General features: G+C 33.9%; 1 protein-coding gene across 1 annotated transcript in view; it reads left to right on the forward strand.

Moving 5' to 3' along the window:
- DCC (DCC netrin 1 receptor) overlaps positions 1-17,517 on the forward strand; it is a 946,816-nt gene that overhangs the window by 278,070 nt on the left and 651,229 nt on the right. Inside the window, exons 5-6 of the mRNA XM_068562459.1 lie at positions 11,765-11,915; positions 13,121-13,257. Of these exons, the coding sequence (XP_068418560.1) occupies positions 11,765-11,915; positions 13,121-13,257 (288 nt within the window). The remainder of the gene's footprint in view (positions 1-11,764; positions 11,916-13,120; positions 13,258-17,517) is intronic.

A 17,517-nucleotide genomic window follows, 5' to 3' on the forward strand; every position in this document is an offset into this window, starting at 1 on the left:
TGAGTCCCATGTCTAGGAATTTAGACTTGATTCTATTCACTTTATTCGTGATCGGGGATCCTTAAAGGTTTCTGAACAATGGATTCAATGGCATAAAACACACTCAGAAAAACAGAAACAGGGAAGTGAAGAGCAAATCACATACATTACTGTATTACCTGATAGTTTTGTATTGTACTTAAAGTTTTTCCCTGCTTTGAAGGATTTTCCCATAGTTTGCTTTCCTTCTTTAGGCTAGTTTTGACTAAAACTATTTCCTATGCCATGCTATAAACAGGACACACTTGGTCTTTCATAGATCCAAGTTGGATAAAATGATTTCTTCTGCTTCTCTCTAATCTGTACTTAGAAAAGAATAAAGTAACAGACCATATTACCTTTAAACCATGTGAAGTTTGTGTTTCCTAATAAATATTATATTAGATGTAATCCAGATTGCATGAAGGGGTTAGCATGTGGACTATCATCTATCATTCCCATGGATTTGGTTTATGTTGATCAATTAATTAATATTTAAAATTCCCAGTTTGAACTATTATTATGATAGAAGTGTGAAAAGCACGGAGTCTGATACCAAAGTACAAATCTCAATTTCACCACTTGCAAGTTGTGCAATTAGAGCAAATTACTTAATCTAAGTCTTAATTTATTAACCTTGCAAAATGTAGAGAGTAATTTCATACAATTTCATAGGGTGGTTATGAGGCTGCAATTTTTTGGGCCAAGTATAATGCCTAGAATTGCTAAGTCCTTAGTAACTATCATAATTACTTTGGCATCTTAGAAATTCCTCTTTTAAAGATTTTGATTCTCATATCAAGATTATTTTTCTTTTATTAAGTTACCTGACTTTGATTCTGGATATCAAAGTATTCATTTTCCTAGTGGTAGTTAATTACATGTTTTGTGCTATTTATGCATAGTACTCTTTATTTTCTTCATTTCCTTTTCACATCTGTTAGAAGTCAGAGTATCCTGCAACTATTTCCTCTCTAGTAACTCATTGATACATGATCTTCACCCTTACCTCTCTGTCAACATCATTTCTTTGGCTATATGAAATATCGCAACAGACACTGGCTTAGAAATAAGAGTTAGCCAATAAATAAGACTTCTTAATATCTTATCTTTGTTAGTCATTGCCAATTCTTTTAATCCTCTAAAATCCTTGGTTTCCTTAGCTGTTTAGAAGTTGGACTAAATCAACCTTTCCAAATCTCATTACCGAGGATCTCTTTTATTATTTTATCCACATTCATCCACAACTCTGCCTTTATAATTGTAATGTTTAAGAGTAGAAGTTTGCTAGACAAATTCTAATATTTCAAAACCATGAGGCCATGCTAAAATACAACAATTAAAGGTCAAAAATCAATCTCATAAAATAGGAGACTTTTACATTTATATTTAAAAAAAAAAAAAATTAAAGTCAGTTTATATTGTCATAGAAAGCAGACCAAAAGAAGATTTGATACTTTTTATTGTATAAACTGACTGCCCAGGCAGTGAACTGACCAAGTTCCATGTCATGATTTTCCCCGCTCCCCTCACGTGATAACTTTATCCAGCCTTTTTGGGGAGCCTGAGCTGGGCAGAGCACAGAAACCAATGGACAAGCATGTTATATGAATTAGTTATTGTAAGTTAGGTCTTTTAGCCAATGCAAGATAACTGAGATAACCAGTGTTTCACACAGAGTTGATGAAATCCCATTTAAATGCAACAAAGTCTCATATGTTAGCAAATCTAAGCTGACTTACTGTGGATACGTAAGACAACACGTAGACAACGTCTGTTTGCTTTTTGAATTTGCTAAGAATAAATCTGCATCTCCCAGTGCTATTTTGGGGGTGATCAACAAGGTCCAGGATTCCAAGTTGAAAGTACTTGGAATACTGGGAGATCTATGACATTTTTTTTGCCAAGTCTATCATTCTAATGTCACCAGTGATCTCTCCTTCACCAAATCCACTAGTTTATCTATGTTCATCCTTGATCTTGAGTGAGTTTAGATATTGATTATACTATCTAATCTTAAATTTCATTCCCTAAATGAAATTTGCTATTTCACATAAGGTTAAAAGCAAAAACAATATGCTTGAGATTGCCCTCCACAAGGAGGAATAAACATTTCTTGAAAAGGAGAGAGCTTGTCTCTTCCTGAGTCTACTGGGCTGACATATGGTCAGTTCTGCATTTACTAGGGATATGACATTAAGCAGCCCTGGGTGGGTGACTGAAGGGTCAGGTAGTCTTCCCTATTTCATACACAAACAAGAGGGTTTCTCCAGAGGTGTGTGGAAGCAAAACCCATAACCTATGAGTGCAAAAGTCACAAAAATTAATGAAAGAACTGGTAGAATTTTCTTCTTTGGTCCTGTTGGACGTCAGTTTATTCCTCGAGCATAAAAGAAGACACATTTAGTCAAGAGTTATGGGCACACCTTCATTTATTCAACATTGGCCAAATAGGAAATATTTTGAATACTTTTGATTCTTTATCAAAAATGAGAGAATAACAAATCCATTACTTTTCTGGAAAGTTATAAGTGCTGCTTTATGCATTTATATAAATTATGAAGATTTCTAGGTTCCCTAAACTAACTTTGACACAGCATAATGGCAACAGTTGTTTTCTGGGATTCTACTGTCAGCTGTAAAATTTAAAAAAAAATCATTCTGTAAAAGAAAAATCACTTCCTTCAGATCTGCTGTAAAATGAAACTGATAGACTCAAAATTTGCCTGTGAGACAGAAGGGATATAACCACATGCCAATGATAGGAATAGACACTCCCTTTCTTCTTCCAAACTCTAACTACAAATAGCAGTATGTGTGTGTACATGGAGATGGAAAGAGGAAATATGAACAGATGTAGGAGTATTTACAGACAGGGAATGACATTTTTAGCACTGAATTGGTGTAAACAAGGAAGGAAAGTAATAGAATCCTAGAGCTTCTGAGAAATGGCTCCCTTCTTCCTCTCTGTTCAAAGCTCCTTGGCTTTTGGCCAGATGGAGGTTTTGTTTTTTATTAAATCAATTTAGATTCCTGTGATCCGTGTGGATTAGGCTGGTTTTTAATGAAAGACACTCTAAAAGAGTTAGAAGGAGTTTCGTGGAATTTTTGGCTCAGAGCACATGTTGGGGTACTTACTTTTGTTTGAAAACACATGGTACCTGCTGAATTTCCTAAAACAGAACTAGATGGGGGATGGCTAAGCAGCCAGCAGGTGGACAGTAGGTTAGCTTGAAACTGAGGACAGAGGCTCTGTGAAGTTAAATTAAGTTGTAACTCTTATGCCTGGGAAGAAATCAAAGAGAATATCCCATTGTAGCCTGCAGTGCCCTTTTATTTCCAATTGGAAAAGTGTTTGATATTCCACTGAGGCAGGAATTTAATAAAGAAAACAAGAGTATACAGTGAGGGGAAAAGGTTTTGCATTCAGAAAGCATAAAAATTAAAAGCAAATACTAGTTATTTTGAGGAAGACAGTCATTAAGTTGTAAAAACCAGTATTTTTTTTTCTTGCTGACACGGATGCCAATGGTCCATCATTAAATTTATCTATGCCTCAGTTATTCTTTAGATTCTGCCATGTTAAGTTTAGTGTTGATGTTCCTAAACAATAGTTTAGGAAAATGGCCCCATTTAAAAAAAAAAAAAATGTCATTGCAGGGTAAGAATGCCTTCCAGTTTGCACAAGATAGTCCTGGTCACACTTGATGTCCTAGAATAATTATAAAGAGAGTTACCTTTCATTCTGAAACATATCCCAAGTTGCATAATTTATATATTCAACCTGGTCATGGATCATGAAGGAAGACAAAATTCTGTGGCCCCAAGGCATTTGGGAAAACCTGTGAATGCAGAGAGTCAAATCTAGCTTTGAGCTGGCCTCAGAGATTCAATAAATTTGGCCAGTGTACTAAGGTCTAACGAAACCTTTTTTTGGGGGGGGTGTGGGGAGGTGGGGTGAGGATATGTCTTTAAATGGAAAATATTCTCTCCACTTTAACTAGTGCACTTTCTCCATGCCTCTTTAGTGCATGGGCCCTGAGGATAGCTGAGTTCTTACTTCCGAATTGTGAAGTGTAGGTTAAATGTGTCAGTTTATTGATCCAAGATGCTTTTTAACTTGCAATGGTCTATTGCTGAAAGAGAGTGATGGGAAATATTTAAGTTTTGCACTGCTTTCCTAACTGCAAAATAATAATGATGATTGGTGAGGAGGAGGAGGAAAAGGAGGAGAAAAGGTATATTTAATTTATCAATCTCTACTTCTACTTGAACGATGCAAAATTATTCCCATGTTGAAAGGAAATGGGCTTCTTGAGTGCCTCAGAAAACTGCTTAATTTGTTGAGATTGTGGCTATATCTTCAAAGTGTGGTCTATGAACTCCTAGCATTTCTCGAGATGATTTCAGGGGATCTGTGAGGTCAAACCTATTTTAACGAGAATCCTAATGTGTTTGGGGGGTATTTTTTCACTATGGTGACCTAAGAATGTCTTTGATGAAGCAGTAAAAATTATTAATTTTATTAAATATTGATTCTTAAATACATATCTTTTTAATATTCTGCATGTCAAAATGGGAAATATACATCAAGGATATCAAAGTACAGTGTTTTCTGAGGGGTAGATGCTTCCGTGATCATTTGAGTTTCAAGATGAATTAGCTGCTTTTTTTTTTTTTCGGGACATCGTTTTTACTTGAAAGGGCAATCAGCAGGAAAACTGTAGCTATTCAGACTTGAGTACTAGTTAGACATTTTCTCAAAAATGAACGAAGTGAGTCAGTCAGTGCAAGGAAAATAGTATTTGCTCCCAAGGATGAAGTTCATGCTTTTAAGACAAAATTAGAAATTTGGAAATCTTGTATCTGCCACGGGGATCTTGACAGCTTTGCAGTATTAAAAGGCCTTTCTGATGGGATTGGTGGTGATAGTAACAAATGAGATTTTGTGATAATGTATAATGAAATGTGTCAACATTTGGAAGATATGTCCCATTCAGTGTACCATTCCAAATGACCATTGACTGATGTGACTAAATCAAGCGTGGGCAAAAAATATTTTCAAAATGCAAGATAGACCAATGGATTTTTATATAACTTAACACAAAATCTTTATTGATATGGTGTCAGATTTCACATTACAACTAACTTTCAGGAAACTACTTATTGAGTTTTGGTGCAGTCTTAAAAGATAAAATCTACAATTCCCTGAAAAGGCTATTAAAAATACACCTCCCTTTTCCAACTACATATCTATTTGAGGTCAGATTATTTTCATGTAATTCATCCAAATCAGCATATCAGAACAAAGTGAATGCAGAAAGTGACACAATCTAGTTATTTCCTTTAAGGCACATTAAAAATGTACCGAAATAAAAGGTACTACTAATAATTTTATTTTGGAAAGTATAGTTATTTTTTTAAATACTATTTTTTGTGAGGTGTGAATATTTAATAAAAATATTTTAATCTCTGTTTTGATTTTTAATATGGTAACTATTTATATCTATAACCGACATAAACGAAAGCTCTTTGGGTGCCTCAATAATTTGTAAGAATACAAATGGTTCCTGAGACCAAACAGGTTGAGATCCACTGTTTACATTATTATTCATTTTCCTGATGATTGTAGATCAGTCCTCTCTAACTCAGATAATAGATTAAGCCAAAGTAGGCCAAATTTACTATTTAAAAAGTTAGAAAGGAAGGAGGAAGGGAGGAAAGGAGAAAAGGAGGAAGGAAAAAAGATAGAAAAGCATAAGTAAAAGCAGCATGTTGCCATAAGGTGTTGCTAGACTTTAATGGGATCTGTGTATGTCAAAGATCTGCATCACTGTAATGACTGCTTTCTCTTTATTTATGTACCACCCTCTTCGTCTGTGAGGAGGATTAGCTGTACCTCTACTAGCATGACAGTGAGACCAGATCAGAGAATCAGGCTAACGTTTACCTCCCAACAGGAAAAAGCTAAACTGGATTTTAGTCCAAGCAAATCATGACTGCTCATAATCCATTTAGAAAACATAGTTGTGACAGTGTGTGCATTCACTTCCATGAGCATCATATGAAACAGGTCTGCTTTTGAAATTTTTAATATAAAAATTTACATTAGAAGAAAAATCATTTTTTTCTGGTTTGATTTTAAAGCTGTTGCCAAATATGTTTTCTAGAATCCACCCTTGCATATCCCTCCCGTCTTTTAATTGTAAAACATATTACACATGCATAAAAGTATATGAAACATATGTCAGTTTGAAGAATAAAAATAAAATGACCATTTGTGTACCTATCACAAATTTATGAAATAGAACATTTCAGACTGGTATTATATGCCATTTCCTTGATGAAATCATGTTTATTATTTAACTGAATTTTTTTCATATTCGTATTAGCTGAGTAACTCCATTTGGTTCTGAATAATCAGTGGCCATGTAGCAAGACCAAAAATTATTTTTATGAATAATTGCTAATTCCATCATAGTTCAATTAAAATCAATTTAGTCAACAAAAGTCATGACCTAGGATCTTAAGTTCACTCCTCCCAGGGCTTTTTCATCTATATTATTATGGAGCCTGGAGGGAGAATTTTCATTTGCTCTTCAATATTTGCCTTGTGTTTTAGTCATTAGCTTTTATAATTTCTTTGTTTCTCGTATAATTTCCATCCACTTTGCAACACCAGAGTTTAAAATAACTCTTTACTCTAAAAAAAATATGTTCTTATTAAAAAAATTTAGAAAACACAGAAAAATCCAAAGATGGAAATAAAAACTACCCACAATTTTATCATACAAACGTAACCTTGGCAATAGTATCTCTGTCCTCCCCATTTTAGAACTTAAATACATTTTCTTGACATTCTTCTAAAAAAAAAAAATCACATTTTAATGGAGAAAAATAAGGGATACATCAAGATTAATCATGTTTCTTTAAATAGCCAGAATCACCCTAATAGTGAAAAAAACAAAAACAAAAACAAAAAACAGAAACCAAAAGTCAAACTAAAAATAACAGCAACCAAAAAGCTTACTTGGTATTTTAAATATTTTAAATAGCTGGGATGGATTTGTTTTGTTTTCATTCATGTGTATATTTCAGTTATCTATTGCTGTATAACAAACCATTCCAAAATGTAGTGACTTAAATTTTTATCTCTTATAGTTCTGCAGTTTATCTCAGCTGTTCCTCTGCTGGTTTCACTTTGATTCACTCAGGCATATTTGACCGAGGTGGGAGTGTTAAGACGGCCTCACTCACATGTCTGTCAGTTGGTGCTGGTTTTGCCTGGGAAACTCAGTCATCCTGCATGTGCCTTCTCATCCTCCAGTTGGCTAGACCAACATGGTCGTTTCATAAAGACCCATGGCAGAAACTTGTACGGCCTCTTGAAGCCTTGTGTCCAGAACTCATCAGTGTAATTCCCAACACAATCTATTGGTCAAAGCAAGACACGGGGCCAGGCCAGATTTAAACAATAGGGAAGTGGACCCTCAACTCTGGACTGAAGGAGCTCAAACAATTTGTGATCATATTGAATCTGTCACAATGTTGTGAAACATATGAACTATTTACTATTAAAGACCATTTCCGTTAGCCTTTGGGGAGAACTTCCATAATATTAGAATTTATTAGATTGGATAATTACAGAGAAATATCTTTGGAGAAATGGAACCAGATTTCTCTGCCAAAAGCTGACATTTCCATATGTATGATTAGGGTGACACATATGATCAGGTTCCAATGTCTATGGAGGAGCAAAGATAATAAACGTAACTGAAATGGACCAGGTTGAGATTGAAGTAATCTAGAATATATATGCTCTGTCTAAAAATAGCAGATGCTTCTTTCCTGGCACTGAGCCCAGTGATGCCTGAACTATTAATATTTTAAGATAAAGAGAAAATCCCATCATTCTGTGTATATCAATAAGCTGATTCTAAAATTTATGTGGAAAGACAAGAGAATCAGAATAGTGAATACAATACTAAAGAAGAAAGTCAGAGGATTCACACTGTCTGACGGTAACTCATGATAAAGCTGCAATAGTCAAGATATTGTTATATTGTCAAAATAATAGGGAAATAGATCAATGGAACAATCAGAGCTCTCAGAAATAGACCCACAGAAATATAGTCAACCAATCTAGACACAGGCCTTATACCTTTCATAAAAAAAACCCCACGAAACCTCCAATTGGATGATAGACTTAAACATAAAGCACAAAACTATTAACAAAAAACTTCTAAAATACAGGAAGAAATCTAGGTGACCTTAGGTTTGACAATGAAATTTTAGATACATTGCCTATAAAATAATCCATGAAAGTTGGACTTTGTGAAAATTAGTACTTCTTGCTCTGTAAAAGATAATGTTATGAGAATAAGTTGGACTTTGTGAAAATTAGTACTTTCTGCTCTGTAAAAGACTATGCTAAGAGAATAACAAGCCACAGACTGAGAAAGTATTTGCAAAGTACACATTTGGATAAAGGACTTGTATCCAAAATATACCACAAATGCTTGAATTTCAACCGTAAGAAAACAAACCAATTTAAAAAATTGGCAAAAGATCTTAACAGACACCTAAGCAAGATATACAGATAGAAACTAAGCATATGAAATGTGCTCAATGTCTTATGTCATTGGGGAATTGCAAGTTAAAACAACTATAAGATTCAACTGAATATCTATTAATATGGCTAAAATCAAAAAAAAAATTAAAATGACCATAGTAAATGCTTATGAGGATGAGCAACAGAAACACTCATGCATTGCTGATAGGAATGTAAAATTGCAGAACCACTTTGGAAGGGAGTTGGGGAGTTTCTTAGAAAGGTAAACATAGTTTTACCATATAATCTAGTAATCATGCTCCAAGGTATTTACTGAATTAAGTTGTAAAGTTCTGTCTAGAAAAAAATCTGCACATGGACATTTATAGTAGATTGTTCATAGTTACCAAACCTGGAAGCAATCAAGGTATCTTTCAATAGGTGAATGAATAAAGAAACTTTGGTGCAATAGAAAAATATCCAGCAATAAAAATAAATAAGCTATCAAACTACAAAAAGACATGGAGGAACCCCAAATGCATAATTGCTAGGTGAAAGAAATCAATCTGAAAAGTCTATATACTATATAATTCCAACTATATGATATTCCGGAAAAGGCTCTACTATAGGAATAGTAAAACCACCCGTGATTGCCCGCAGTTTGAGATGTAGGTGGTGGGGAAGAGATGAATAAGTGAAGCTCAGGGGATTTTGTTTAGGGTGGTGGGACTATTGTATATGCTACAGTAATATTAGATATATGATGTTATGCATTGACAAAATCCATAGAATTAGACAACACAAAGAGTGAACCTTAAGGTACACTATGGACTTGAGTTAATAATAATGTATCAATGTCACTTTATTCATTGTAACAAATGTACCACCCTCATGTAAGGTGTTAATAGTAGGAGAAACTGAATGCCAGGGATGGGGAAACTAGTACGTGGGAACTCTGTACTATTCGTTCATCTTTTGTAAATTAAAATAAAATATAAAAATATTTAAAAAAAAAATAACCATTTTGTGTTACATGATTTTCTGACAAAAGAAAATATAATTGAGTTGAAATTTTGGCTCTTCCATGGATGAATAAGTAGTATTACACATAGGTCCCAGGCCTATTTTCTTATAGCTAGAAGATAAAATTATATAGGTTTTATTTGATGTTTTCTATAATAATGTAGTATTATACAGTATATGTAGCTGAAACATTTCATGAATAAGCCTCCATTATAAAGATAGCTATTTATTAATGCACATTTTGTGAACCTGTCCATTTCAGGGATTTTATTTTATTTTTTAAAATTTATTTTATTGAAGTATAGTTGATTTACACTGTGTTAATTTCTGCTACAGAGCAAAGTGATTCAGGTATACGTATATATACATTATTTTTCATATTTTTTCCATTATGGTTTATCACAGGACATTGAATATAGTCCCCTGTACTATACAGCAGGACTTGTTGTTTATCCATTCTATATATAATAGTTTGCATCTGCTAATCCCAAACTCCCAATCCATCCCTCCCACTTGGCAACCAGAAATCTGTTCTCTATGTCTGTGAGTCTGTTTCTGTTTTCTAGCTAAGTTCATTTGTGTCATATTTTAGATTCTACATATAAGTGATATATGGTATTTGTCTTTATCTGTCTGACTTACTTCACTTAGTATGATAATCTCTAGGTCCATCCACGTTGCTGCAATGGCATTATTTCATTCTACTTTATGGCTGAGTAGTATTCTATTATATATATGTACCACATCTTCTTTATCCATTCATCTGTCAATGGAAAGTTAGGTTGTTTTCCATGCCTTGGCTATTGTGAATAGTGCTGCTGTAAACACAGGGGTGCATGTATCTTTTTGAATTATACTTTTGTCTGGATGTATGCCCAGGAGTGAGATTGCTGGATCATATGACAACTCTATTTTTAGTTTTTTGAGGAAACTCCTTATTGTTCTCCATAGTGGCTGCACCAATTTACATTCCCACCAACAATGCAGGAGGGTTCCCTTTTCTCCACATCAGGGATTTCATTTTTAAGCAACATTTTCCTTCAAAACATTTTCATTTGATTTGAAAAGTCACTTTCATGAAGGATTATTAAACAAACTGGCAGCAATTTTGAAAAATTTTGAGACACTTTATCTACAATATTGGTTTAATAAAGATTAACACATTTTGAAAATTCTTTCAATGTTTTCGTTGTGAAGAATATTTATTTTTGTTGCTGTTATCAACCAGAAACAGATGTGACAAGACTGAGAAAGTGTGAATTTCTCTTTCTTCACACAAAGAGTATTTTAGATGACAATTACTCTCCCAACTATTAACTGGAGAACTGGTATTCTTTTATTCATCTGTGATCAACCTGTGTGGACTTGGGTCCAACCAAGGAAGATTAACAGCAATGTTAAAACGTGTCCCAGGTCTCCTCCCACCTCACCTCCTCTCTGATCACCCACGGCCCCCAGTAGGACCTAGTTAGGTTTAACCTCCTTTGGCATTTCTTCAGCCACCCCAATCCTGGTTTTGAAGATTTCTTTGCCTCATTTTCTTTGCTTCAAGATTGCTTTGAGTTTGCAAAATGAAAGATTATATGCTAATTCCATTTAACTCATTAAGTTGAAAACAGCCTAAATTAAACCTTCATAACTTATTGTTTATAACTTATTGTTATAAAAAAACAAACTTTTTGCTATAAAAAAAAAAGAAACTTTCATTTTGAAAACAACAGATTTTTAACACAATTCTAACATGTTTTTCTAATCTTACTTCCCAAGCCACAGAAGCAATAAACAAAGCAGAAGGAGGTGGAATAGATATTAGTGGCAGGCACACTGAAAATATCAAAAAGGTACTGATACTGTCTTGTTCTTTGATGACAATAAGTCAACAAGGCCTGTAGCCCACACGAGTGACTTGTAGTCTCAGGCTTTTTCCCTTTGCCTTGTACCATGATGTCAACAACAGATAAGACTATTCTAATATCCTAATCCTAGAAACTAGGCATGGAAAGACTTCTAGGAGTCTATTGTATAAGTTTCATTGGCATCTTTCCATGTTTCTTTCCTTCCTCTTCATCACAGTGTCTTGTTAGAAAAACAAAACAAAAAAAAGTTCCAGATACATCATTTTTCTTCGCAATATTTTTCATAAAAGATGTGACCCTGTGCTTTTTTCCATAGACCCAGGACTGCATAGGCAACTGTATTTTCTGCAGAGACCATCAAATGTAGTAGCCATTGAAGGAAAAGATGCTATCCTGGAGTGTTGTGTTTCTGGCCATCCTCCCCCAAGTTTTACCTGGCTACGAGGAGAGGAAGTCATCCAACTCAGGTATTATACATTTAGGAGTTCTGTGAAGTATATGTTACTATTTATCTTTCTCTAATTTGATGTAAGTACCTAGTAATACTAGGGTTTTTGATAATAATTGAATATTCTTTCCACATTCCTTGGCATTAGACAGTATACAAAAGACACATACCCACTGGGATAAAGGAATGGGGAACAGAGTCAAAATCCATGAGATCAATTCTAAAAGGAAATTTAGAAAGTCAGTGTTGCTCTTGAGATGATCCTAACCACAGAGGCTTCAGCAAAGATACTTTGGAGGATCTCATCCTGAAGAAGTGGTGTAGAGAGTGAAATACTTCTTAAGAAACCAACTTTCTGCATTTGAATGTATAGCATGCCATGATAGGGTCTGTGCAGTTTTTTTAGCTCTGATTATATCTCTCACCATCCCAGCTATAACAAATATTCAAGATAAGACAGAAGAATTTGGCTGGCTTTAAATTACTGGACATTAATATTAAGGCATACTTAGAAAGTAAACTCTTAATAGAATGGAATACTGAGTCTGAAACATTTTGATGAGAATGGATTAGATTTCACTTAAGAAATTAATTTCATTGATTTTGAGATCTGGTGTTCTAAATAGAACATTTATATTCTATGGTAAGATAGGTTCATAGGCAATAAGTTTATCTCTAAGTTTCATCTACCTTAAGTATTTATTTATATAACAACAATACATGGTATGGTATCACAATACTTCTGAGAATACTGAAATATGCAATAAATCCGGTTGGAGCTTCAGCATGTGAAGATGTGTTCTCTGAATATGGTCAGGCATGCACAGTGCACTATGACATGTGACTTTGTACAAAGATTACTAAATTGGATGTCAGGACATAGGACATGGACTTCCACTGTGGGTAGTTACTTCTCTGGACCGGCGGTTCTCAAATCCAAAGTGAGCCAAATTATCTTTAAGTTTCTTTTCAGTACTAACATTAGTTCCAAGTTTAATCTACTTCATTTCTTTGATCACAGCACACAGTATTCCAAAGGGAGTGGTTTACCTTGAAGGGATTTTTGAACATAAATGCAGTGTTATCAAGCTCCCCTGAAATAGAGTTTTTTCTCCAGTTTTATAAATCGAGCTTTTGTGGAGTTCAGTTAAATCTTTGAATACCTTGCCTGATATAGATATATGTAAATCTACTCTCTGATGTCATATGTCTTCTGTCTTACAGGTCCAGAAAGTATTCTTTATTGGGTGGAAGCAACTTGCTTATCTCCAATGTGACAGATGATGACAGTGGAACTTACACCTGTGTTGTCACATATAAGAATGAGAATATTAGTGCCTCTGCAGAGCTCACAGTCTTGGGTAAGTTAACGGCTTGAGATGAGTTTACATTGTACCCTTCAAAATATATCACCGTGATGCTATAAATGCTTATCACCAAATTGCTTCCTATGTTTATTACTGTGAAATTGCAAAGCCCCAATACTCCACACATATGCTTGCTCTACGTTGATTAGTTGCACAGAGGTTAAATGTAGTATTTCAATACTTGCTCATTGATTAAAATCCAGATAGATCACTCTTAGTCTAATTATTCCCATTACATAACTGAAACTTACCAAAAATTATTATCTAACAAAAGGGGTAAATAGCAAATGAGAGGTTCCAAAATATCTGGGGGAAATATATGAAGAAATGAATGAGAGAAATTGTATAAAAAAATAGGTACTTGAGTAGAAAAGTTAAATGTCATTTGAGATGACAGGGTTTCTGACATTAAACTCAGATGTGTTGGTAAAATTGTTCCGTTAATATGGAAATGCTATAGATGTTATGTTGAAAGTGAACCATTAAAATCAAATACATCTAAAGAAAACCTGCATAGCAAGAATCCAATTTAAATAAATGTAAGTTCATTAAATTGAGATAGGTAGGGTCACTGTGTTATCACTGCAAATAAATAATTCTTATATGTGGTAGCTCCTCAGTCAAACAAAATGTTTTATTATCCACCAGGTTTCTTTTAGCCAGTTTCATTTGAATCATGTAGTTTCGAGAAAGTGCCTTAACATTTGAATTTCAATTGATTTTTTCTGTAACAACACCAAAAACTTGTTTATCGGTCTTTGAATTTTGTCCTCTGGAGTAAATCTTTTTACCATTTAAAGAGTCCAGGTAAAATCATAGGCTTCTTAAGAAGTTATTCAGTAGGAATGAAAAGGTGTGGTATACTGATTATACCTGCTAACCTATATCATAATATTATTATGCTATCCGTTTTGCTTTAAAGTTTGCGTTTTGCTTTAAAGTTTATTCAGAAAATGCTTTCATCTGCACACAGGGTAATAACATATACGATGAGTGAGGCAATGGAGTTGTTTGTTCTTTGATCAAACTGTAAATATTAAACTAAGAATAGGCAAAGGACTCTAATTATTTGGTTTTAGAGGTAGCATTATTCTAACTAAAATATCAGCTAACTTTAAAATGGCAACAATTTAATTTACTCTTATTTTATATGGAAGTTTTTTTGTGAAACAAAGAACTTTCACATTTGTAACATCAAAGTACAGTAACAGAACAGCTACCATAGAAATAACCTTGTAATGTGTATTACTGATTGATTGTAAGGCAAACGTGGTTATGGAATGAGCTAGAATTTGTGGTGATCAGAGCTAAACCTCTAACTGCAAACGCCTGAGGTCTAATTTTATACCAAATTAATGCACATATTGAGACATGTAATGCTTCATCGATATCTAAGTCAAATGTATATAAATACTGATTTCTAAGGATAAACTAGCCAAGAAATATGTGTATAGACGTACATATATGCACATATTTTGACATTCATGGCATCTTCCTCTGTGTGTTACTGTGCACATATATATGTTCTCCAGTCCTTGATTGTTGAGCATTATCTTGTTTCAAAATTTTATTTTTTAAAACAGCAAACGCTAATTTATCCTTATATATTTTTGTCATTTATTTGCTTATATCCTGAGGAAAATTATCAAAGAAAAGTTTATACCCTCACCAGCAGTGCAAGAGTTTACCCCTCACAAGGGTGCACTTTTCTATTATTTGCCTATCTAACAATTTTATAAAATTGAGTCTCTTTGTTCTAATTTGCATCCCTATAAAATTCAGATTATTTTTATAGTTTTACTGGATATTTGCATTTTATATTTTGTGACTTGCTATCACTCTTTTTTGATCTTCATAAATTTATTGAAATAGTCATCTTTATCTTGTTTATTTGCAGGAACTCTTTATATAGGAGAACAGTAATAAAGCTCTATATGCTCTGTGTGTGTATATTTTGTTGTTGTTTTGGGTTTGGTTTGGCTTGGTTTTAAGTTTTATATAGGGTACCATGTCTTTCTCTTTATGGCTGCTGGGTTTGTTGCCTTTAGACTTCCATTTTTATTCTAAATGAACCATTCTGTTTCTAAAAATCTAGTTATAGATTACATGTTGAATATGTAAATTAGAGGCATTATTAAATTTTAAATATAGATAGAGCTGTGTTTGTATCTTGGTTTTCCCTCCTTCCTTCCTTCCTTTCTTTCTTGAATCCTCTTGGTAACTGTGTATACATTTTAAGGATTTCCCACAGACTTAATATGACTTATAACTATTGTAGAAGGCATGGTTTAATTTAGGATGTGGTTGTAACACTGTTTTAACTATTCTGCCCAGGCTTTAAAATAAGTGTTGATATAGCAAAATCTTTGATATAGTCTTTGACTATCCTGATATAAGCTTAAGTTCGTCCTGCAGGACTGAGTTCATATGGAAAATAGAATTTATTACTTCTTTTAAGGAAAAAAATACCTTCATTATCAGTGTTACTTACATTTGGTTTTCATCATTTTTAAGAATTTAAGTGTAATTTAAATTCTTCATAAGATAAAATTCCACAAGAAATCCAAGCTTGTGCTTTAATCATGGATTTTATCAGACTCTTGTTTTGTCTTTTAACTCATGGTTCTTTCTTGCACTTAGATTGCCTTTGAGTGTGAACCGGCATGAACTAACAGACTATTCAAGTAGGATATAATTTTATATACAACAAGATAAAGAGAAATTCTGTGGTCTTCCTCAAGAGTTTCAGAGTTAATGTCCATTAAATATCATTTAAAACATTTACATTCTAAAATGAAAATGGAAAGTTCCATAATATGTAAACCTATTGAAGAAATCTATATTAGATGAGATTAAGGGCAACCTTGTCTGAAATAAATAAAAAATAAATAAATGTATGGTTAATAATAACCATTTATATAATGTTTCTGACCTATAAGAATAACCATCAATACAGTATTGGTAGACCTCTTTTGAGTACATGCATTGCACTGGGTTCCAGAAAGGCTACACAAAGGTTTGAAGTCTGGCTTTATGCCCTTGCAATATAGTTACAGATTCATAGTCAGGTACCTTCATGACTTCTGAGTAAGATTTTTTTCCATATTGCATGTAAACATGGGATCTGTGAAGCTGTGAAGAGTTGATAGTCTCTGCTTTCATAAAAGATAGAGCCTAAACCAATGGTGACAGGAGAAATGTGGAGATGAGGATGCAGAGGGAGGCTCTTTGAATACCGTTGCCAGCTTATATTTTGTTTAAATCACTAAAGCCATGATTATTTTTTTAAACTCTAGTTTTTAACAAGGATCTAAAGAATGGTATTCTGTCAATTCTTATTTTCAAAATGTCCAGATTTCTGGCTCAAGAGCTATAATCACCATTTCTGAACATAAATACATCATTTTCTCCATCTACCCGTTACCCTCACGCACACCTCCCTGCACACATCAAGACAATACTTAATAAGCATTCCGGAGACTTACCACTGCCTTAGGTCTCAATTGATTCATTGTCCAAAGCAATGCAGAAATGCATATGTTAAAGAGGTATTTGATCTTTAACCAATAAAGTGCTTGACCTTGGACAAAGCCTGTGCACCCTTGTCCATATGCACTCAGAAGGAGATGGGTAGAAAGTTCACTCTTCAGTAAAAGCCATTAGGTCTAACATCAATGAGAAAGTGAAAGTATTTTTGAATTTTCCAGAAAAGATTCTAGAATTCCTTTTAAAGCAGTCTGTAGCAATACAAGCAATATGCTATTAAAAGTTGACCTTTGTGTGTAGGTTTTCTCAGTTATTTGCCTTATCAACTTTCTAGAGAAATGTTGGCTAGAAGTGTCACAAACTGGCTTTGTAGGACACAAGTAATTCTACTGGGTCGGTCTTTTACACATGATTGAAAACTTGAAGCGAAACCTAAGAGTTCATATCTTCCACCGGACAAGTGGCACGTGTTACTTCATCTGGTGTTTGAGTTTATGCTTCTCCCAAGTAAACACCTTTGAAAAGAAGTCCTTTGAGACAGGTATTACCCCTGCCTGAAACTCCTCCTTAAGGGGCTGAGATCCATGTGTCACCCTTTAGGAATGTGTTCAGAAGGGCTTTCTCTACCGACCTGAGCATATTCGCCTTACACAGATATGTTCTTTAAGCCTAATGGTGGTGGATTCAGAATATTAAATTATATTTCAAAATATATAATATATATACATGTATATATACATATATACATATGTATATGTACATGCATAC

This window comes from Eschrichtius robustus, chromosome 14, assembly GCF_028021215.1.
Source record: "Eschrichtius robustus isolate mEscRob2 chromosome 14, mEscRob2.pri, whole genome shotgun sequence".
Classification (NCBI taxonomy): Eukaryota; Metazoa; Chordata; class Mammalia; order Artiodactyla; family Eschrichtiidae; genus Eschrichtius; species Eschrichtius robustus.